This window comes from Chlamydotis macqueenii, chromosome 1 (genome assembly GCF_036417535.1).
Source record: "Chlamydotis macqueenii isolate bChlMac1 chromosome 1, bChlMac1.mat, whole genome shotgun sequence".
NCBI lineage: Eukaryota > Metazoa > Chordata > Aves > Otidiformes > Otididae > Chlamydotis > Chlamydotis macqueenii.
Genome location: NC_141556.1, coordinates 131388258 through 131412210, shown reverse-complemented (window position 1 = coordinate 131412210; position 23953 = coordinate 131388258). Strand labels below are relative to the sequence as shown.

Here is a 23953-nt window from a genome sequence, read left to right as displayed (position 1 = left end):
ATTGTTTGTGCACCAGTAAGCTACATTACCTGTACCTCGTACAACCACAATAGCATAGCCGAGAGATTTTTTTTTTTTTTTTTAAATAGAATAATTTATTTAGTGCCTCAGTTAATCCCCTTTGATAAAGAAGATATTAAGCACAGCATATTGTGGCAGAGAAGTGTGTGTCAGGCATTGCACAGAGGGGACTTAGCGTGAGTTGTCATTGCAATATGGTGGGGAGTGTCACATCTATGAGATCTTAGATCTAGCTCCTGACTTCTCAACTGGCTCCTCTCCGTACTCCTTTCTGCACAAGGAAAAGGAAGGTATCAGGACTATGAAAGCAGTGAACCATGGCCACTGGCTGGCATGCATCATGAATTTTGGCATTCTCAAAAACTTGTACTGAGTGGTGAAAATGTTTGAATTAAAAGGGTGCAGATGCCCATTTCAGAGTACTGTTTTATTAAAAGGCTTTGACAAACAACACAACTGTTTCTGAACAAGTTATATTTTTAAAGTAATGGTTTGGACTCCGCAGGAGTCTCTGCCCCATTCCTCTGCCTTGCTTACATGGCAGTGGCCCCTTGAGCCTGTTGCTGACACGTCATGTGGGAGATTGTATGGTTGCACCTGGAAGGAAAATGGCTCTTTGCAGCAGTGCAGCTGCTGAACAGAAGGTGTTTTATTAGGTGTTTCTATTTTACTGGAAAAAAAAAAAAGTGCTTGTTGCTTAGCGCCTGATCTCTGAGTCAGCCAATCCATCTCTGCTACTGTACTGTGGAGGAAAAAAACTTCACATTTTTCTTATAGTGATAACTGCTTTTTGTCCGTTTCTCAAATATATCCATTTGCTTTCAGATTAACCCAAGCAGATAATATTTCTAACACTACAGAATTCTGACTTTAGAAGGAAGTGTAAAACTAATTTTGTAAGCTGGTTTGTACCCATATGGTCACCGTAGCCAGCTCAAAATTAAAAAGACCTAATGTTATCTTTCCTCACCTTCTGAGAAGTGCTGTTTCATCTTATGCTTAGAGAAACTTTCACTGAATACCAGCAAGTAATGTGGCTTTTATCCTGGAATGAACTGTCCTTTTTCTACCTTAAGTCATAGGTGTGATGGACGTGTTTGTTATGAATTCTAACAGAATGTATAATGGTGGAGGTACAAACACTCTTTCCCTTATTTCCACATGGAAACGTTCCCTCTCTTAGAGATCCTGTTATTTCCTATAGTCAAGAGCCACCCGAATTCAGCCCTGATGTGTAACTATTACTGCAGCTATTGCTGCAAGCTTTTCCTGGTAGCATGGTGCTATGATAAAGAGGCACAGAGCACTACGTTCTGGAAATGTCATTTTAGTCCTGATGGGTACAAATGCCAAGAAATCTCCAAGGCTTTGAAATTATTGTAAGGACATTTCCCTAACAGTAATGTAACCAGTTGATGAGGTTTTCTCCTGATGAACAGTACTGCTTAAAAGGAAAAAATTGGGGTTTTTATGTTTTATCTTCCAGAGATGAGCAAGGAAAACATTTGGGTGGCTGTAATTTGTCTTGTGCCTCTCCTTTGCTAAGACTCCTTCTTTCACATACAACTGTGCACTAATTTCCTATTTCGCCAAAGCCTTTGTCAACTCCCTAGCTCCGGAAAAGTACAATTTTCTGTTTTATTGATTTTTTTCACCAAAAAAGTAATATTTTTCAAAGCCAGAATGAGTTTTCTGTTTCTTTCACTGAAGGAATATTATGTCCAAGTGCTAACAGAGAATAGCTTGCAAGGGTATATCTTCCTTAAAGCAAAAATCTCTTTTTTCTCAGTTCTGCCTCATCCATTCGAGAGCACCTACATTCCCTGCACTTTGCTCTGTCACACAGTCAGACTGAGCAATATGAAAGACATCGTGCCAAGGGACACAATCAGAACTGTTGCGCACCGCTCCTACAGAAAGAGCTGTGTATGTACTCCTTGCATCACAAGCCAAGCACCTAGGTGTTGTAGGGGAGCATGGGACCTTTATTTTAAAATAGTGATTTTTCATCTAGAAGACCATGGGCCTGATGAAAGATTTTGTTATTGCCCTGAGGTCAACTTCTGTGGCATTTTACAGTAGTTTAAGTTTCCGCCCCAGAGGGTTCAAGATCCATTCCATGCCATGCCACAGACCACGTCTCTAACTAACTAGATCACTTGCAGAATAAGTTTCTTAGATCTGCTTGGATAGTTTTGTTGTTTAAATGTTTGGATAAACATAAAGAGGAAAATCTACTTTTCCCATGAATAAGACAGAAATTTTCTAAGCAAAACCAGATTTTTTCCTGGAGCAAATGGCATCGTTTGAAAGAAATTTGTTTGACTGACTGATGTCTGCTGGAGGGGAGACCCAGCAGGGCACAAGCAATCCACGAGGCTTCTGGAGTGCGTACAGGGTGACTTGTGTCAGTGATACTTTGTGAAAGGAGAAAAGGCAATGGACATAAATTGAAATATAGGAAATTCCATGTAAACATAAGAAAAAAAATACTTCTCCTGTGAAGACGCTTTAACTGGAGCAGGTTGTCCATGGAGTTTGAGGAGTCTCCATCTTTGGAGATATTAAAAACCCAACTGGACACGATCCTGAACAACCTGCTCTAGTTGACCCTGCTTTGAGCAATAGGGTTGGATAAGATGATCTCCAGAGATGCCTTCCTGTCTCAGCCATTCTGTGGTTCTCTGACTGGTCCATTCTCCAGTAAGTGATGAAACTGGGAATTGCTCTGGGATAGAAATAAAAATAAAGGGTTAAATACTATTTTGTAATGGGTAATAATAAAGTTTCTTTTTCTTTCTTAGAGATGCAGTTGAAATATACACAGTGATGGAACAACTGATGCATCTTGGAGTTTTGCCATTAAAAATACATATAGTTTTCGAACCTTCCCGTTCTCTCTTAGATTACTTACTGTCAATAAAAGCAGTGTGGGAGGTACTAAAATTACATGTTTCAGAGTAGACGGAGAGCAGAAGAATGATCTCAGAATAAATTATTCTAATAAACAGCACTTGTCTAGTTTAACTTTTTATCCTCATTCTCTTTAGGCAGCTATGACAGTGCTGCAGTCCTTGTTCTGTCAGTCGAAAAGACAGTGCAGGAATATGAGAACTCTCATTTAAATTTGATATTGTCCAGAAGTTTTATTGCTTCAATATTTCAATTAAAGAGTCTTGTGGCTTAATAGCTAAGAAGGTAAGTCTTTCACTGGTGGTGGAAAGCAGGACCACTGTATATCATTTTCTCAACATGGCCTGAAGATTTAAAAAATGTTTTAATTTTTCTAAGTTTTGCATGCATTACGCTAACAAACTTGCATAAACAATTTGCACTGGCTTGTGCAACTGCAAATTTCCATCCAGCTAATGCAACATTTGCCACAGAGCCACCCCAAAATTACATTAAATAGTTTAGGGATGGGAGATTGAATAAAAGTCTCTGAACAAACAAGCTGTGCTTGCTATCAGATTTCAGGCAACCACAGTTCTGTCCTTAGCTAGGACAGATAGGGCAGCCCTAGGACAGCCACTTCTTGGATAAGTGGCTATAGGAACAGTCATATGAAAAGATTAGACATCTTTGATATTGTCAGCCTTTGTAGACTACATAATAAGGAGATCATCCTGCACAGGTGATGTAGCCATTGCCTACAACAGAGGCAGCTAGAAATTTAGCAACTTCAAGGTCTCAGGCTACATTTTTTTACAGTAAAAAACTCTTAGCATATTCCTCTTAAGACACATACTGTTTCTTTATCCTTGTGGTTACTAACAAAATGCCCGCATTGTGAATTCATGGTCAGAGCTCCAGAAATACAGGAACCCAGTTAGAGTTGTGACCATGCGTGATAGATGGCATAGCCATGTACTGTAGATCTGGTAGTTCCTAGAAGCCTTTCATAAAGCGACTATGGGGGAAGAAGTGAATGAGTAGGAACAGGAACAGGGCCATCGGTTGACAGGTAAATGAAGAAAATTATCTTGTCTGAAATGGACTTTTTGGCTGCTGCCAAGAAAACTATTGCTTTGCCAACTTTTGCAAATGCACATTTGTTTGGCCTTAGTATTGAAACACCTTTTTGCAGTCCTGAAAAAGCAAAACTAAGAAAGGAGGAGGAATATAGTGTATAAGATGACATACCAGCCATGAATTCTGGGATCTGTTCTTCCAGTGACTGTTAATATGTCTGTGCTTCTCACAACCCATTAGATAGAACCAGTGATTCATGCTTGTCTCTGTCTGAGGTACCTGCCATTTAAAAGAGAAATAGCCACAGGATATCTAGTATAATGATTCTGTCTTATTTGTTGACATTATTTTGTTTGTACTATGAAAGCTCACTTTTAGAAGTCTTTTCATATATAATGTGCATACTGTGTTTTTGTATTAAACATCTTAGCTAGAACCTTAGTGAATGCTGTCCTTTTAAACCCAGCTATGGTATTTTTATTACAAAGTCTGCTCAAGCGCAGAGAGAGCTGTGCAGGGAGAGGTGAATTACCTGCTATCAAAATACCAGAGGATCAAGATTTGATTCAATAAATTTTTCTTTCGGGAGGCAAAACTGAGGGTTTCAGGGCATTGTTAAAATCAACTGTGACGTCCTTTGTCTGTAAATCATTTTTCATTGCAACTCACCATGGATTTATGTATTACTCACATATGGTGACTGTTTTGTCATCAGCCTGTGACTTTAGTGTTGGAAATATTTCTGGATCTGCTTTCATAAATTCACTGCTGTGCTTTTGTAAGAGATTTTCTCGTACATGGGTGATCTCATTTACTGTATTTGCATTTTATCTATCCAGAGTGAAGCCCCACTTTTAAAAGGGTTGTGTAAAGAAGAGCTGTTGCAGCATATTAAAAATATTTTATTCACAACGTAGTGCCATTTGGTACCATTTTGGGGCAACTAAATAGTTGTAGTCACAGATAAATCAAAGAATATTGAATGTATGAGAAGTTCAAAAACCAGAAGTAAATAAAGAAATGAACAATTATTCAGCAAAATATAAAAAGAAAAGGTAATAGATTTGGAATATTCTTAGAGTTCGTGATTACAGGAACAAGAGGCTTTCCTAAAACACCCTACGTGACCTGATAAATCAGATATGCCAAGCATGAGATTTTTTCAGATACTCATTCTGTTAGCAGTGTCTGAACCCCAGTCAACACACAAACCTATTCAAACAAGTCAGTGAAGTCTTTGCCTTCCTAGATAGGATCATAACTTAAAGCATAGTCTTTCCTTATCCCACTTTTTAGAAGGTTCCCTTTTGAGTGTAATTTCACCCATAGATGCTTCATTTGACCCTTAGCCCTGGTAACTGATTCCTTCAGAGCATCAAGTCATGCCTTATCTCTTCTCTCCTATGGTAATAAAGTCCTGTGTGGCCCTGCTTCAGCTCTTGTTCCAAAAACTGCCTTGCAGATGCCCTGTTTGGACTCAGCTAGCTTTAATACCTAGCTGACTATAAACAGATTTTTTTTTGCGTATTTTGAGGGCTAAACATACATAATAGCAGGTCAATACCTGCTCCTGCTGTAAAAAAAAAAAAAACAGTTATCTGTTGTGAATGAATTCTGGTGTTGACTGGCAGGGGCCCATTTTTCAAAGTTTCTGAGCTGCCAAAGGTCTTATCACATCATACCTTTGTAACATAGTACTTGAAAACTATATTTTACACTAATACCTGTGAAAATAATTCATATTATTATTAGCTCTTAATGGAGACTAAACAAGATGGTAAACAAAAAAGATTTTGGCAAAATGCTCTTCTAGGAGTACCCTTAAGCATGAGTTGTTAATAGTGACAGTGTGACGTTGTTATATAAATAGCTTTGATTTTTCCCTCCTTTTCACTCTTCTTTTAGCTCTGAAAGTTTGGATCTCAACACACCAAATGCAGAGAAACGTGTATACGTGGTATATATTCTAAAAATTCTGAGTGCAAGTGATCAATTAAATAATTGGCAGCACCAGCTTTCAATTTTTTCTGATATTGGCTTTTCCATCTGCAACAGAAAGTTCCAGTAATCGGAAATGTTACAGGCTACTCTGCTGAAAGTAAAGAATGTTATCTTACAGTGACAGAGGGGAACTGTCTGACTGTAAATAGTTCCTTAGTGTCTAAACTTGCAGCTTGAGAAAAATGGGATTTGACTTGAACTCTCAAAAAAACTATAAAGATATGTGCTATTTTCCTTCTCAATCAGACTGAGCTCAAATTCAGGTAAAAGAATTTGAGATTATTATTTCCATAACCTGGTTCTCTCTTCCAGCTTTCCAAAAATGAGCGAGTCAAAAATCTCCGACGAAAACTGAAGAAAAAAAATAAGCACTTGAAAGAAGATTTTAGGACCTGTCAAATTTAGTACTAATTGTTATGGCTAATCCAGTTCTTCATAAGAGCTCCAGTTATGATCTTTTTTTTTTTTTTTTTTCTGGTAGACCTACAAGTTCTGTAACCATGAGGGGTTCATGTAGCTATTTGAATATATCTGGTCTTTGGACATGGATGTCATGTTCTGTTGGTCACACATGGAATTTATAATAGATCTTAGAGAAGCTCTTATATAGTAATAGTTTGACCCCAAATCTTTAGACATCCTCGTCAGGGTCTTGAAGTTTGGCAAAGTAACCAGTCCTCCCAAATCAATAGTTTTGATAACCAGTCTACTTTTCTTCTACTTTTATTTGAGGTGTCAACTGGAGTAAAATTTTCTAACTTTCATCATAACATGAGTTTTATCAAATATTCATTTTTCTTGACAGCAGTTTCACTCCAGTTTAATATTGGTATTGGAAGATCAGTTTATTAAGTTTCCTATTTGGCATGAAACAAGTAAATTAATTGAAACTTAAATTATTTAACACCTTCATTTAACTACATTTTTTCCAAATAGAGAGCTATCGAATTACTGCTAAGTAGTTCATAATAGATACTCACATTTTCAGACTTCTGAATGTTAATGACTAACTTTCAATCTCACTTCTCATCTGAGAAAATACACAGAAGAGGTGGTACTAACCAAGAATGACTACTTTATCTCAAGAGCTGAAAGCAGACAGAAACCTGGATAACTCTGAGGATGACAGAAAAACCTGATAGTTTCATTTCTTGAAAATTTTGTGTTGTACATACGAAGATGCTGATGATTGTGTGCATGCAGATATTGTTGATCATACCATCTATATGTGATTATTTTCTTGCTAAAAGAGCAAATGCAGTTGTAGGTTGTTGGTGACCTCTTTTGTTAGTGTGAACCTCCACCTGGAAATTTTTACTGTGTAACTGTATTACTGTGCTATAATCCTAAAAGCATGGAAAGGCATAGCCTAGGGCAGATTGCTATTTACAGCTGTGCAGTCTTCTGATGGGCTTTCAGAGCTGTCAATCATTTTGAAGAGTGTGAAAGTAAATATAACCCACATAGCAAGTAATGAACAGTTGCAGGAAGAGAGGAACTGTAATGACTCTTCTGTGCACAATGAAATCTCCATTGGCTGATGGGATGTGCAGAAAGGCAGGACTGGAGGCAGGCTAGCACTTGTTTAAAAAAAAAAAAAAGAAAAAAAAGAAACATAGTAAAAATCTCTATAATAAATGATATTCTGTCCCTCTACAAATACATGTGCTTTGAAGGTTGCTGGTAGCAACGGCAGACGTATATATACCTAAAATGTTTCTTTGATATTCTACATAGATGTGCATTTGTCAGAGGCTTTAGTCTAGGTATATTACTAAATACGACAAGCTTGAATACCACATATTACAGGAGAAAATGACTGCATTCAAATAACTGAGGCTCAAAGTATTCAAGGGATTTTTTTTAATATATGTTAAACATCAAGTGATGCCTTGAATCTGGATAATGGAAAGAGTTGCTAATTGTGTTTTGGGCAACTGGAAAGCATATCGTTCAGAATACAATTAAACAGTTGCAAATTTTATTCAGGAGTGACAATTTCCATTTGGGTTAAGATATTCATGTATTTAATCTTTTCAGTGGCAGTTTTGTTTCCATTTTATTTATTATTTTGAGTTACTAAACAACTTTGTGATAGAATGCTGTTTTCACTTAATTTCATGCTTGCTCTAAGATTAGTAGGAGAGATAATTTCCTGGAAACTGGGGCAAGATGTATGTGAAAGCAGTTGCTTACAGCTCAAGATGTATCAGAATAAAAATGCACTGAACATATGTTGAAATCCAGCTTCGTGGGTGGGTGATTAGACACTATCTTGCAGCAAACTTGCTTTAGTACAACTGAATTTCTGGCTTAGTTGTGAATCCATATTTTTAGGGTTCGTGACATTAAAAAGAAGTCTTTGTGTTATTTCCATATTTGCCACATCACAGAATTAAGCTATAAAAGGGCAAACATTATGGTGGCCAACATTAGGACAGGTTGCTTAAAGAGGTTGTGGAATCTTCTTCCTTGGAGACAGTTGGATCTAGGCTGGAGATGACTCTGAAGAATGTGATCCAGCAGTGGCTTGAAAGCAAGCCGTGCTCTAAGCAGGAGGTAGGACATGACCTGCTTCATCATTCTGTGATTCTAAACAGCATTGAGAACATGGCATCAAGTGTTATCTAACACCTGAGAAGAGGCTGCAGATTGCATTTTATGGTTTCCTAAAAAAAGCAACTGAAGAAGTGTTTTTAGATTTCATTGTCACTTGGGGTTTTTTTGATATTGCATATCATGTGGGTTTGAAACTGAATGGCATTGACTAATGCATACTGCTTATATATCCTCTGAGTAAAAACTAAGTAGCTGGTGCTGGTTTTGCACAGGATAAGCCAACTTGAAGCCTGAAGTCTATGTAAAATAATCTAAAGCATTAGCTAAAATCATGGCAGACAGTTGAACAGTGCCCAGAAACTTCACTCAGTTGTAGATTGTGTCCTTAATTATAACTTAATTTAATAAGCTAATTTAGAATAATTACTGAATTTTATAAAACCATTCTATTATGCAATATGACATAATGTATAGAGAAATGGCTAGATGTCTAAATTACATGCTGTCTTCCTATTTAAAAATGATACCCCTTCATTAACATTTCTTCCCCAAAACTGACTCAGAAGTTGAGAGGTGCAAGCTCACTTTTGCAAGTTCAATGTACAGATGAAACATTTAAAGATAAAGCTTTTCATATTCTCATATGCTTTCAGAATCACTTACAAGAAAAGCAAGCAAAGGTTTTCATTTTCTATTTTGGCACTGTGAAAATATTAGTGCAGAAAAGTCAAGCAGCAGATTGAAATGGTCTCGTTTTTTAACTGAGAAGTGATAAAGTTTTTGGTTTGTGTGTGTGTTTTTTCAACGACTTTGAATTCAGTAAGATTTTCAAAGCATCCAAGAGGAAGCTATTTACACACTTCTGCCCAGTGACTCTGTTATTCCTGAGCCATAAAGATCTGTCTTAGCCCTGCACAGGTAGAAATATTTCACATGATGTAAGTTGGACGGCATTGCAGTCTCAATTCGCTGAGAGCTGGTGCTGAGTGAATTGATACCAGTGGAATAAGAAAAGGACAAGAGCCAGGGAATCAAAACAAATTGGCCCCTGTTTTCTTCCCGCCTCCCTATTTTGGCCATCTAAGGTGGCAATACATTAGAGTAGCTTTCTTCAGATGCAGCCTACAAGGGATCAACATGTCTACCGAGTCAGTTAATTTGTGATACTACGTCTAATTATTGTTGTATTGCTGGTCATTTATCCACATGAACATATTAATATTTGCTGCTTGAGAATGTCCTTGGAAGTTGAGAATGTTCCTTGGAAGTGGAGCCTCAGCCTCCTGGCCCTGAGCTCAGGTGTGCAAGAAGCGGGGAGGAGAAAATGAAAAGCAGCTCTTTGAGTTGAAAAAGGAGTCTTGTAAGGTGGGGTGAGGGTTTGTCTTAGCAGCTAGGAACAAGATTTGGGCTCATAGGGCTGTCAGCGCTTTTGCTTAGATTTATTTTCTCAAGGAGCACAAAACCTTTGATTTTTGTATTGATTCATGGTAAGCTGAAATCAGAGGTTTTAATACTCTCACTCTAATGTCACCTTTTCCTAGTTTCAGCATTTATCTGTCTTTACAGAAAACTAAAATTCAAAACAACTAAAATCATGCCTTTGAAAGTCTGAAGTGATTAAAAATTACATTTTTTTTTTTTTTAATTCTTTGGTGTGATGGTGATTATCTCAGTTAAAGTTTTTTAACAGAAAACGACTGTAAAATGTGTTAATATGTATTTTTAATAAGCTGGGTTCTTAAGTAAAGGAATAATTTCCATCCTGTCTCATTGTCAAGGCAATGGGTTGGTTCATGGGACTGGACCAACTGGAGGGAAATACTTCCAGTCAAAACTTGGTAAAAAATAAAGTGTTTTCTGTTTCAGAATATTTATTTGGGAGACTTTTACCCAGTTGCGATTTAACAGAATTTTATTGTTGTTTTTAAAAATATTAGGCCTATTTCTGAGGAAATTGTCTGGTGTTCTAAAGGCCTTCATACCTGCATTAGGCAGTGTGATAATTTGCATATTTGCATATTTATGTCAGGAAGACCTTAATTAGACCATCTATTAGAAATGCAAGAGTTATGTGGCTTCACTATCATACTAACCAAAGGGAGACATCCCTTCCTTATTAACAGAACAAGAGAAGAGCAACTATTCTATAAAGAAACTTCAGTTGTTTTGGCAGACTAATTTGTGGTCTATTTTAAGATGTTTCACTGTGCTTCTGCTTTACAACATTATGAACATATGAACTAAAATTACCTTTTTTCCTAGGCCTAGCAGTCTGTTGGCTGAAGGTGTTACCTGGTAGATGACTTCAGTGTTTGCAATGTTACACTTCTTTTATAAGTATTTGGTTGAATATAAACACTGTATTTTCACTTCTTCTGTTTTTATTTTCTTGTAGACATTTCAGCAGTCTTCTCTACAGCAGAAAAGTAAAAAGAAGAACAAAGGTAAAAATTAAATTTATTTTCATATATCGGTAGGAAGGGAATTGCCAACATTAATGTTTATGGTATTGCAGTGTCTGAGGAAGTAGAACTTGTTAGCTCTAATCCAATGTTTAGTTCAGTTGATGAGGCTAAGAAGGTGTTAGTCCATTACTGATGTCTCATAGTTTCCTTAATGCTCCTCTACCTGCATGTATCTCCTATTGTCTTTTTTTTTCTAGTACTTAGATTCTAGCCTCTTTGGGGCCAGGGCTGCCTTACTGCAGCCCTTGCTCATTACCTAAGCTGTCAGGTAATTTATTTTGCAGTAAATTGTCCTCCTTTGATTTAGAAGTACAAAGGCCTTAGGAACTGTTTAGTTGCAAAAGGAGCTGCAGAGAGAGGTTTCTGAATACCTGTGAAGTACTTACATTGTTGTATTTCACAAAAATATTAAACAATTGGCAGCCAGTATGAAAGTAGAATAATGTATATGCTGTGTGCTTTAATCTGATGTGAAATACTAATTTGTTGAAAATCATAAGTAAATATTTTTCATATTTTAAAAATATCTTGCCTTTCTTTTCTCTAGAATGTCTTCTCTTTCTGTGTTGCTTTTTTTTTTTTTTTGCTTTATCCATAGGCTGTGAGCTCTGTGAGGTGCTGAACATTATTTGTTTTGGCTTTTAATTTATGGTGACTTACACAGACTTTGTGGTTGAAATACAGGTTTGTAGTAATGTATTAATGGCAAATTGAGGTTGAAATTTTTAATTAATTTTCTTAAACAAATATATAGTGCTTTCTGGCTAGCTGTCTTGTTGATTTAGGGGACAAGTCAAAAGCTTTCACATCAACTTGTTTTTATTTTCAGCTCCTATTCCTGGTAAAAGCAAAAGACGGATCTCATGTAAAGATCTTGGTCGAGGGGACTGTGAAGGCTGGCTTTGGAAAAAGAAAGATGCCAAGAGTTACTTCTCCCAGAAATGGAAAAAGTATTGGTTTGTCCTGAAGGATACATCTCTGTATTGGTATATCAATGAAGAGGTAAGCATCTGTGCTTACTGTCTTATCAAATACCCTGTGTAGTGCTATTGTCATAATTTAGTGGAAAGCCAGTGCTTTGAGTGCTTATATATCCAAATAACGTTATTCACCCAAATAATCCTACTGAAATTAACCGCCTGACTAAGTTACCTTTAAGGTCTGGAGATATTTGGCCCTTCAATTTCACCTTTTACTGGAAGGAGAAATAGCACGCTTTCCTCTGTCCTGCTCTTACCAGTTTAGAATAAATCTGTCCTCAAACCCTTGAAAGGGAAAAGGTAGTTATTGAATCCTGTCATTCAAGCTTAGCCATGGGAGTGTAAACTTTAGTGATGTGCTGCCTAGTGTTTCTTGTTTATCTGTGCCAGTGAAATCAACAAAACCTCTGGCAATTAAGGAAGATGCTTGTGTTTTCTCAGTTGCATTCTCCTGTTGTTCCTTCTTTGTAGCTTTTGATGCACTTTCAGTGCTCATATATGCTGAGCTTAAGAGCACCAGAGCAGCCCAACTGAATTATTTACAGCTTTGACTGTGCAAAACGTTTTCCATTAGTACACATTTATTTATATCAACTTCAGAAAAAAAAAGCTTTTTACCAGTGAGTTAGGAAACCTTAATTTTAAACGCTGTTAGTCTCATTAGTAAATATCCTGAGATAAAATCATTGTAGTTGCACTCAGTCCTGGACTTGTTGTTTTAATCACTGCAGGCATTTCTACAAAACGTTTTTAAAATACTGTGATTCACAACTTTTCCCCGAGTAGGCAGAAGCTTCTGCAGCTTCACTTGCATGGTCCCATATTAATTTCTCATGCAAAGGTATGAGCAGTTAAATAAGATTGTCTGTGTTATTGATTTATTAGTGGCTTAAAGTAAGTAATGCTTTCAAATTGTGAAAAGTAAAGGGAGATTGAATATCTGGTAAAATAAACTGTGCAAGTCTTTAGAGGAGAGAGGAGGAAGGTCAGATGCCTTCCCTGTGAGTGTTGGAGAAAGACAAAAGTAGCTAAATGGATATGCCTCTTAGCTGTGATATCCTATAAAAATGGTAAAAAGCACGCATTTAAATTGCTTTTTTCCCCTATTTCTTTACAGCAGATTTCATTTCTTCTTACCAATTAGTCCATCTTCCACCAAAACTAACTAATTACAATAACTAATCGCCTGAATACATCTGGTCATTTTGTGTATTTTCGAATGATGGTTCAGCTGTAAAATTGTTTGAGAAAAATGAGTGTTTAAAGTTTTATTTTACACCAAGGGATCTGTCTTACTACTTTGGCAAAAGTCCCAGTGACTTTTGTGGGATGTTTGCCAGAGCAGAATATACATTAGTATTCCTTATGTAAGAAGCAGGCAAGTGAAAATATCTTTAAGTTTTCCATGTGGTGGGGTTTTATTTCTGACACCTTAACAATAGTAATATCTAGAACTATTTTTGCAGGATGAAAAAGCGGAAGGATTCATCAGTCTACCTGAATTTAAAATTGACAGAGCCAGTGAATGTCGGAAGAAATAGTAAGTACACTCAAAAATAATGCAATACGCAAGAAAAAGTGGAACAAAGGACGAGATTTTTTCCCTTAAAAAATTACATAATGGACTTTGTTACAGTGATCATTTGGTTGTATCACAGAATAAGCTCATACAGAACAGGCAAATTCAGTGTGGTTTCTGTTACTCTCTTTCCTGAAGAAGGTTTTCTTACTTTGTCTTGAGTCACAGTACTTGACTAGGGCAACATTAATTAAGAGCAAGAAGACTGCTTGACTGCTTCTGTCCCTTTATTTTGCTGGTTTTCCTTTCTCCTTTTCATTCCTTTTTGGTTTTTGAGGGAGTTTGGTTGATTGTTGAGGATTAGAGTATGTGTGTGATACTTTTAAGCTCAATAAAGAGTTTTAAGCATAGTAAAGAGACCATCCAAATAAAAAAGTCTGCAAGTTCATGGCCAGACATTGATCTTTAATGTAATTCTAAATTTTACCAGGGCCTGTTGTGATAGGATGCAGTGTAATGGTTTTAAATTAAAAAAGGGTAGATATAGATTAGACAAAAGAAAGAATTTTTTTTTTTTTTTTTTTTTTTTTTTTTTTTTTTTTTACTGTGAGGGTGGTGGAACACTGGAACAGGTTGCCCAGAGAGGTGGTGGATGCCCCATCCCTGGAAACATTCAAGGCCAGGTTGGACGGGGCTCTGAGCAACCTGATCTGGTTGGAGATGTCCCTGCTCCCTGCAGGGGGGTTGGACTAGATGACCTGTGAAGGTCCCTTCCAACCCAAACTATTCTATGATTCTGTAAATTATTTAGCATAATCTCAAAGTTTGCTGACACAGTGTATCAGTCCTGAGGCAGAGTCAAAAAAGAGAATGACAGTGATTTGCTGTACTTTTGAGGTATGACCTAAAGGTCTCAAATAACTTTTCTTCTCACCTAGCTGTGTGTGCTGCTGTCCAGATTTGTGCCATTGCACAGATCAGTTTCTTATTTAGATGCAAATTCAAGCATATGTAGCAATGTGACAGATGCATACTCCCACAGGGGTATTTTTAGAGTCATTATTGTTGAAAACTTTTTGCCTTTTCTTCTAATGGTGTTTACCGTTTCTTTAAGCTTATCAAGACTTTGGAATCACTGAAAATTGTACAGGAAAGCAATTGCAAAAGTAAAATGGTATGATTTGTAGTACATACAGTTCTAAAGGAGACACTGACCTTGTATCAGTTGGTCTACATATCTCTTAAGGATGAACTCTGCTCTTCATTATGATCTCAAAGGGCAAAAAATGAAAACTTCATTTAACAAAAAAAAAAAAAAGATACATCAGTTTGGGCTTATTGTCTTGTGTCCTTGGGCTACATTTTTTCTTTTCTGTTGGGGCAGCAACATGATGTCAACTCATTTCTCAGAATTGCACTCTACTAAAATTATTTTTTTTACTTTATTTGGTATCTGCTGGATAGTAGAATGTAAAATGTGGCTATTAAAATGCCTTCCTTGGGTGGCAGATAAACAAAAAAAAACCCTCAAAGAGTCCAGACGACAGATGGTGTAACAATTTTAAGAAGTCAAGTTTTGGGTCTCAGTAACTCGATCATGTCTTTCTAAACTGAGCAGATGTCACTATACATCTTGTTTCACTTGCATAACATTGTGTCATGCTCTAATGCATTAGAGGAATTCTTTTTTTGTCTCAATTTTATGTTACCTTCAGTAGCAGTAACTTTCCTGGATATCAATTTCATATTCCTGGTTTCTTGAAACCTATTTTAATGTATTTACATATATTTACACACACACAGATGTATTGAAAACTGCAAGCACGGTACACACGAAGGACATAATTACCATTTTTCTGAGACACAATGGATTAGAGAGAGTAAGAATTATCATATTTATATATATCTTTTTATATATATATATATATAATCCATTGTTTCTGTGCTGGTTTTGGCTGCGATAGAGTTCATTTTCTTCATAGTAGCTAGTATGAGGTTATGTTTTGGATTTGTTCTGGAAACAGTGTTGATAATACAGAGGTGTTTTAGTTACTGCTGAGCAGTGCTTACATGGAGTCAAGGCCTTTTCTGCTTCTCACACCACTACACCACCAAGTAGATTGGTGGTGCACAAGAATTTGGGAAGCGACACAACTGGTACAGGTGGCTCCAACTGACCAAAGGAATATTCCATACCATATGACCTCATGCTCAGCATATAAAGCTGGGGGAAGAAGAAGGAAGGGGAGGACGTTCAGAGTGATGGCATTTGTCTCCCTAAGTAACCGTTACGCATGATGGAGCCCTGCTTTCCTAGAGATGGCTGAAGACTTGCCTGCCAATGGGGAGTAGTGAAAGAATTCCTTGTTTTGCTTTCCTTGCATGCACAGCTTTTGCTTTACTTATTAAACGGTCTTTATCTCAACCCACGAGTTTTCTCACTTTTACTCTTCCGATTCTCTCCTGCATCCCACCAGGGGGGAGTGAGCAAGTAGCTGTATGGTGCCTAGTTGCCAGCTGGGGTTAAACCGTGACAGTGTCTCAGAACAATGGTGATGATGTTCTTCATGTATCATGTTTGCAGTTTTTATTTTCTTTGGGACTGTTGTGCATTTTTTGTTCTTATTTTAAGAGAGACCTTCAGGCTATTCTCAAAAATGCTTCTTCTATACTGTAAATTATTAATTACTTTCAGATGCGTTTTCTGGATCTTCAAGTACTTCACCATAATCTTTATCCAACATAGATAAAAAATTCTTTCTAGTAATTTATTTCATATTATGTATGAAACGCAGTAATTCTCTTCGTCCAGTCATGTTGATTACTTTGGTGGAAAGAAGATGAGATGTAATTGCCCATTGCTTAGAATGACCTCAAGAACACAGTGTTGATTTATAACAGCTTTTTAGAAGTCAATCAGCGCATCACATTTTTCTGTTTGAAATGCAGTCATTAGAGCTAAAGGTAATGTCAAGGTCACTGGGATGTGAGAAATCACCAGGACTGAGAGTTTTCCGTTGTATTGAATAAATTGTCCAGTCAATTTTCTGTTCAGAAAAAAGTGACACCTATAGGTATATCAGCAAAATTACCTGATACATACAATTATATCCTTAACTGGTTAACTTCATCCAAATATAATACACTGCAGGTGATTGTTGAACAATATTTATGCACATATGAATCAAGCATTATTTAGAAAGGGGTAGCTGAAGATCACTTTACTTGGTGAAATCTGGCACAATCCTAAAAGCTGTCTGTTTATATACTGTCTGGGGGCATCCAACAACTCAGAAAATCTGAACTCATCCCATTCCTTGGTGACCATGCTATCTTACATTTAAAAAAAAAAAAAAAGAGTGGTGTCATTACATTTTTGTAATTATGTTTTTCCTCTACAGTGCATTCAAAGCCTGCCATCCTAAGATCAAAAGTTTTTATTTTGCTGCTGAACATCTAGATGATATGAACAGGTAAGAAAATCTAGCATAGTTCAAGGGACCATTCCTTAAATGTGACACTTCTTGAAGCTAGTAATAGCACAGTAATAACAAATTACGTGTTAATCTAAAACATTTAGTTTAATAGCTAAGAAAATAAGTGCAGAATAGCATTGTTTCTGAGTGGCTGCATATGCTAAATTTTCAATTCATGCAAAAATTACTTTTTTTTAAATGAAAGTTTGAAGATTTTTAGAAACAAGATTACCTCTTTCTAAAAAGAAATAAATATAATATGTGAAACAACATCCAAACAGAATTTTAGAATTCCAGGTTTCTGTAAAGCTGCTTTTGGCTGTGTAGCACCTGCAAAGGTGCATTATCTCCAACTCTGCTTCATAACATACTCCCAAAGTCATGTGATGCTTACTCTGGGGATGCTTCTATTTCTGGCCCTTGAGGGAAGGGGAGAAAAGTTGGAGAAAGATTTAAAGCAGTCACTGATTTTTTTCTTCTGCGAGTCTTAAAAAAGGACGTAGGGATTACAAGGAATGAATCTTGCAGATTCTCTCTACTGCCATGGATTTAACTTACATGTTGAAGTGCAATTTTTTTTTTTGTATGAAATTTAGTGGGGAAAATCTCAGCAACTCAAAAAGAACAAGGACTTAAGTCTTAGTTCTTTGGATGTTGAGCTTTACTGTACCTATTTTAGGCCACTTGTGTGATTTTTTTCAGAAAAATGATTGAGACTTCAGCACAAAATAAATACATTTCCTCTTAATTCATTTGAATGGTAAAATAAAAACATGGCTCTCATGTCTATTCAAGTGTTTGTGGTTTTATTTAATTTATTTTCACAACATAAACTGAAATTAATTAAGATCAAAATAATACACCAATTTCATCATATGACAGAGGACACAAACAAAAATCTATTATTGCAACCTGAGAATTGTTCTGTCTTAGGTAATGTCTGTGGACATCCTCGCTGAGCAAAATTGCTTTTAAAACAGAGGAAAAAGGAGATAAAACTCAATCCATAAAACTGTTAGTAAGTGCTATAATCATGGTTTAATCTCTCCTGTGTGTACTAGATTCAGCTACCTGGCAGAGCACCTCCAGGGTACTGCCAGTTTTTTACTGATAATATTTGACTGGAGAAGTATGCCAATACTTTAGCTGTCTGTTAACATTTTTTCAAAAGTTCATGCATGACTAAGGCTCCTGTCAAAAGTATCTCATCAGTTAGAAAACTTAAAACCTTTGTATTTGTTTGTAAAATTTTAGGCTTGCCTTTCCTTGATAATTCCGTCAAGCCAGTCACTCAAAATGCAGTTTGCTGCAGAGCAAACAGAATAATGGCATGGTCTATTCGGCATATCCTGAACTACAGCAGTAGATAAATCATTTCTGTCAGCAGGTCCTCAGTCAATATGACAAGGCACCTTGTTTCTAAGGATAAAAATTTATATAACTGTTCAGTAATCAGAATGCAGCAGCCAAAATGCATCAATTCTTAAAAAATATATTGCACAATTTTAAAACCCAAGAACTAAAAAGTTTTTAACTTCCCAGTGCAAATAGTCTTTTTATCATATTTTGAAGTAAGTGCTTATTAATTCATTTAGGATGAGCTTGACCAAATTTTGATCTGAGTTCTATACATATAAATTTAAAGCAACTCTTATCAAGGTCTATGGAATTACTTGAAATCCTTATATCTGAGTTGCCATCAGAATCTCATCAAATAATTTTATTTTTGACTCTTTGTTTAATGTATAAGAAAAAGTAGTTCACTTTCACAAACATCAAATTAACTCAATATATTGGAAAAAAAAGTGGGTTACTGAAAAATAATCTTTCAAATGGAGAGATAATAAAATTCTTCCTCTCTAAAAGCATTTTGTAGCCTAGCCGAAGCCAAACACAGAATCAAGGTATTAAGTTAAATTAAGACTGTTTTGATCAATTTATGTTATTTTTGGTCATATTTCTGACATAGATTTTAATTATGTATCATGCAGTCATTTCAGTTCTGTTTATACTTCGAAGCAGAAGAAACAAAAGTAGAGAACTGCTAATACATAGTCTAAATGAAAGTTTGAAATGGTTCAATTCCTTCATCCCTTATATAAATTGATCTTGTTTTTTATAATAGTGTATGCAGGAGATGAAGTTTTTGTTTGTGTGTACCTACTCACATAAAATGGGTATTTTAGTCTCGGGTAACTCTGTTGCTATTCAAATTTTCCTACTCCTTTTATGACTGTGCCACACCATTGTGCTGGTAAGGAGGCTGTAGAACTATGACCACTGAAATTTATTGTTGTGCTGTCTGAAGTTCCTTTCATCTGCATGGTTGCACCAGCAGAAGTGCTCTTTCTACCCATATAACATGCTTAGTCTGAGTGAGAAGAGGGACAGAATATACTTTACTGATGCAAAGTACTGTTTTGCTAACTTAACTGTATAGTCACAGAAACAACTTGCTCGGAAATTCATTGTTATTCCCATTCCAAGAAAATATTCTGATGGCAGTCCATATATTTCTACTTGATGATGCATTGCATAACTTTATTTTGATTTTCCGTGGTAACTGCGCCTACTGCTTTAGGGACTAATTATTTGTTCTTTAATCAAAAATCCTGATCATCAGCTCAAAAGCAAATACAGCCTTTTCAGAGTTGGCTGGTTTAAATACTTACAATACTCTTATTCTTCCTTTTTATTCCAAACTGTCCATCTTTTAAGTGATGACATATATGGCTGCCAAAATTGTATCTTCTAAGCAGGGAAATACAGTCAGTAACTTTGTGTGGCATATTTGTCTGAGAACTTCCCTGACCTGCTGTAACTGAGCTGTCCTCTTTCTCTTTTTGTGACATGGATTATTGACATTTGTTAGAGTTTTCTTCCTCAGTGTAGCTCTATGATCAAAAGCAAAGATGACAAGTTAGCTTGTAGTATTAGCATATCAGAATGTCTCTGGAAGATTTCAATGAAGATGGCCTCTACAGGCTTGTTCATTCTGGTTAAACTGCAGTTGGGTCCTTATAGACACTGTAAGGCATCCATATTACTATATAGCAAGTTTGTCCTCAAGCTTTATGATTAAGGACAATTTGACACCCTGCTTTGACTAAAAGCATTGCATCTACCTGGAGCGTGAGATAAGACAGAAAAATGTCTCCTACTGTTCTGCGGGGGTGCCATTACTGTGCATTGTTCTTTACAGAAATTACAGGTCTACAAATATTATTTTTTAAAAATCCTGTTCTGTGTGTCATAAAATAGTTTTATTTAAATAGTGACAAGAAAAAAGAAAAAAAAAAAAGAAAACTTAGATGGCTGCTGCAACTACCAGTACTACCATATTTATTGTCATAGCTAACAAATAGATCTTATAATTGCACAGGAAAACAAAGCTGCATTTGCAGTAAGGAAGGAATATTTTCTTGGCCACTTGCCTTCTAAAAGTTACAGTGGTTACCAGGACACAGCACACCGCAGAGAAGAAAGATTCAAATCTTCCATGTCCTAAAGCTTTGTATCTTTTAATGTTCATAGTAAGGAATTTTTGTATAACTGTATGCTTGGAACTTTTGTCCCTAGTGGGCATATTTTACTCCTCTTCCATTCTGCAGGAGATCTTTACATTTCCCTGTGATACAAGCCCAGTGCGTTGGATTTCTCATACAATTCTAACTTCATAACTCTTAGCTGTGCTTTATTAAAATAATATTAATTCTCTAACCATACCCATTTTAACCCTATCTAAAGACACTTTAGGAGCATAAACGTATCAGAAAATATACAGAAGTCGTCAATACCATTCTTTCAATTTCTAAACTAGCAAACTGCCCAAAAGCCATGGGTAACAGTTTACAACCACATCACTACCTTCTCATTCACCCCGCAAGCATTGCAGGCGATATTCCAAACAATGACACAGATCATGACCTGCCCAAGTCATTAAAGTGAAGTCAGTCTGCTGTCTGTCTCTCAGACTGGTATACATTTCGTATGTTATCATTAGATTATCCTTTTCAGGAAATAACATTTTTTTTCTGGGAAAAATCATCTACCAAAGCTGTAAGCAGTATCAATTGACTGTCAATTAAGTGTTTGTTAATTTAATTGGTTACCTCACTCTCATGCACACTTAACACAAAATACTATGTCATTGGTAAGTCAGAATGAAGTTTTCCAACCGGAGAACCTTTACAGATATATCATCTAATGTTTTGTGGTCAGCAGCCCTGTCCAAAGAGGGTCAGTAGGTGGCTGTTCCCTGCTGACTGCGCTGGAGGGCGGTAAGCCATGAGCTGAATTGGGAATGTGAAATCCAAAATAGGTGAGAGGCAAGCAAAGGGCCACCTCCGCTGTATGCTATGCCATTTGACAGTGCAGGTACTTGTGCTGCTTTACCACAAGTCTGTGGCCTCTGGTGGTCCCTTGGCAGCATGGGGCTGGAATGCTTTGGACAGGGTTCCTGCCTCAGTGCCTCTGATTTGGGCTGGCAGAGCTGAGCTTTATTCCCCAAAGAAAGCCTTCACATATCAGGAACGTGAGCCTAAAATATAGCTTTGCAGTGGGTCACCTTTCTGCTGTGAAGATGTGAAATCATTATCTGAGACACGATTTTTGGATTTCTTTTCCTGTGTGTCAGTTGTTTTTATAAGTGTATGGCACTTCCTAAGAATTACAGCTGAATTTTTAAGTATCTTCTTCAGCTTCCCTGTTCTTCTGGCAGAAATTTTGATTGTATGCTCATATGAAGTATTCTGTAATCACTTCAGAAGTAAATCTCTAGCTTTCTTCCCAAGGTACAATATTTATGGACCATTAACATGATTTACAGATCATACATGTGGTCACCATTTGCAGAAGGACAGTGACAGGAGTTAATTTTTGTTTTTTATGATCTGCTGCCTGCTTACCCTGCACTGAAATGTCTTGAAGGCTGGCTTGCAGGAGTGATGACAAAGGTGCCTCCCTTGCTGAGACAATGCTACATCCTGTTTTCGTACCTACACTATGCAAATGAAACCCATCAGGCATAGTTTTCTGAACCAGGAGTTTCACATTCCTGAAGAAAACGCAAACCTGACTGCAGTTGTCCTTCTGTATACCCTAGCAGTAACATTACAAGCCAGTGGCTTGGCAAACCAGGCCTATCAAATCCTGACTATGGGGTGACTGAAGCAAGTAATTCCAGGTTTGCCATGGAATGGACAACCATGGGAGATTGCCATGGTGGTTTAAAGCCTTGTTGGTGGAGGAGCTTATTTAGTGTAAGCATTTGGATAATGAGTACACTGAGAGCCCCACAGGGGAAGAGGGTAGGCTTAAGCAGTGCATTACTACAGGCAGTTGAGCGTATGCTTGGTAATGACAGCCCCACTAGAAAAGAATAGCAATAGTTTGTTTTTTTCAATTTGAGCAGCTTATGGAAACATTTTTTCAAGTTGAGGTTAAAGCCTTAGATGTGAATTGCATTGAGGCAACTGTCTTTTCTCCCCCTGCTTCTCTGACATGAACACAAAAGTGAATTCTGATGTGCCTCCTTCTCTTTGTACTTGGCACTGTAGGTAAGCTCTAAAACACATAATGCCATAATTAAACCTCACTGTCTGTTTGGGAGTGAACTTGTTCTTTTGACTGCTGGTTTCTGTTCTTTTCCTCTGCTAAGTTGCCAATTCAGACCTTAAATGTTGCTCAAATCTCTGAAAAGTGGTGTTTATTCTTAAGAAATCAAAACAGCAGGAGTATTGGTTTGATGGCATATCTGTGAGCAGCAGACTTAGTAGCTCTTTGATTATCTCCAAATCCTTTATTTTAGAGATATTTAGCATCATACATGGCTTTCCATTTGAAATGAAATCTTTGCTGTGAAAACAATTTGTTCAACAGCAAAATCACAGATCTTTGGAGATACTCTGAGTAAGAATATCAAAGAAAACAACTATCAAATATGAAAAATAACATTGTCCTGAATCTCCTTCAGATGCTTCTAACTTTGTTTTTTTTGTAGAAATGCACCCAAAAATTAAGATATTTGATTGGTATCACTGCTTTTTTTAATATAATTTCAGATGGCTAAACAGAATTAACATGCTTGCTGCTGGCTATGCAGAAAGAGAGAGGATCAAACAAGAGCAAGGTAATGTGATGTTACTTTGGTTTCTTCTGTCAGCTCTTATCATAAGTTCATCTGTTCTTTTTTCCATGCTGTGCATCAGGCCTCGTTCTTGTCATCTGAGAGAAATTCACATATGGCTGTCACTGTTGTTGCTTTAGAGAATTCCTTCTCTCCCAGGGATTTTGATTAGCACCTTCAGATTCTGGTCCACAGACACTGGATTGTTTCTGAGAAGGCTGCAGAAGGTAGCTAAAAGCAGCAAACATACTGCCAGTAAGCTCTGGTACATGGTACCAAGCAGTCTGTGTCCTCTATCAGAAGAAGCTTAAGAGTCTGCAAACAAAAAAAAAAATTTAAACATTGCATTTAGTGTTTGAATTCACAGGGAGCAGGAATGCATGAAATTGGTCTTGGGAACAAAACCATTCTTCTAAAGTCTGTTGGCATAATTGGATTTCCCCTAAAGACTTTAATTTTAAGGCCATTTAAGTTTTTGTGATTTCTACTGGTTTTGCAATATTGAGATGTGTGCTAAAGCCCTGTTGGCATTTCATTTGGAGCTGCATTTTGTTTACTGCACTTTACATCTGTTTAGTTTTAATGTCTGATATTTCATGCATTTTAAAAAGCAGCATATATAAAATAATGAGTTGCTTTGTTGTATTGGGGAAGTTGTTTCCTAGAGTTGCCATTGACATGGATCCACAGAAGTGTTCCTGTCCAACTATCTTTTTTGGCAAGCATCTGGCTTTTGAATGCATGCTCTTTTTAACAGATGTACCTGGCAGCAGGCACAAGAAAATTGCAGTGGTCATGATGATCCAGAGCTTATCCAGATGCCTGTCTGCCTG

General features: G+C 36.8%; 1 protein-coding gene across 7 annotated transcripts in view; it reads left to right on the top strand.

Moving 5' to 3' along the window:
* CNKSR2 (connector enhancer of kinase suppressor of Ras 2) overlaps positions 1-23953 on the top strand; it is a 213191-nt gene that overhangs the window by 146382 nt on the left and 42856 nt on the right. For all 7 annotated transcript variants that reach the window (XM_086767283.1, XM_086767251.1, XM_086767275.1 and 4 more), the window contains 5 exons: positions 10949-10997; positions 11848-12020; positions 13465-13538; positions 16919-16990; positions 23056-23123. In XM_086767283.1, coding sequence (XP_086623409.1) covers positions 10949-10997; positions 11848-12020; positions 13465-13538; positions 16919-16990; positions 23056-23123 — 436 coding nt within the window. The remainder of the gene's footprint in view (positions 1-10948; positions 10998-11847; positions 12021-13464; positions 13539-16918; positions 16991-23055; positions 23124-23953) is intronic.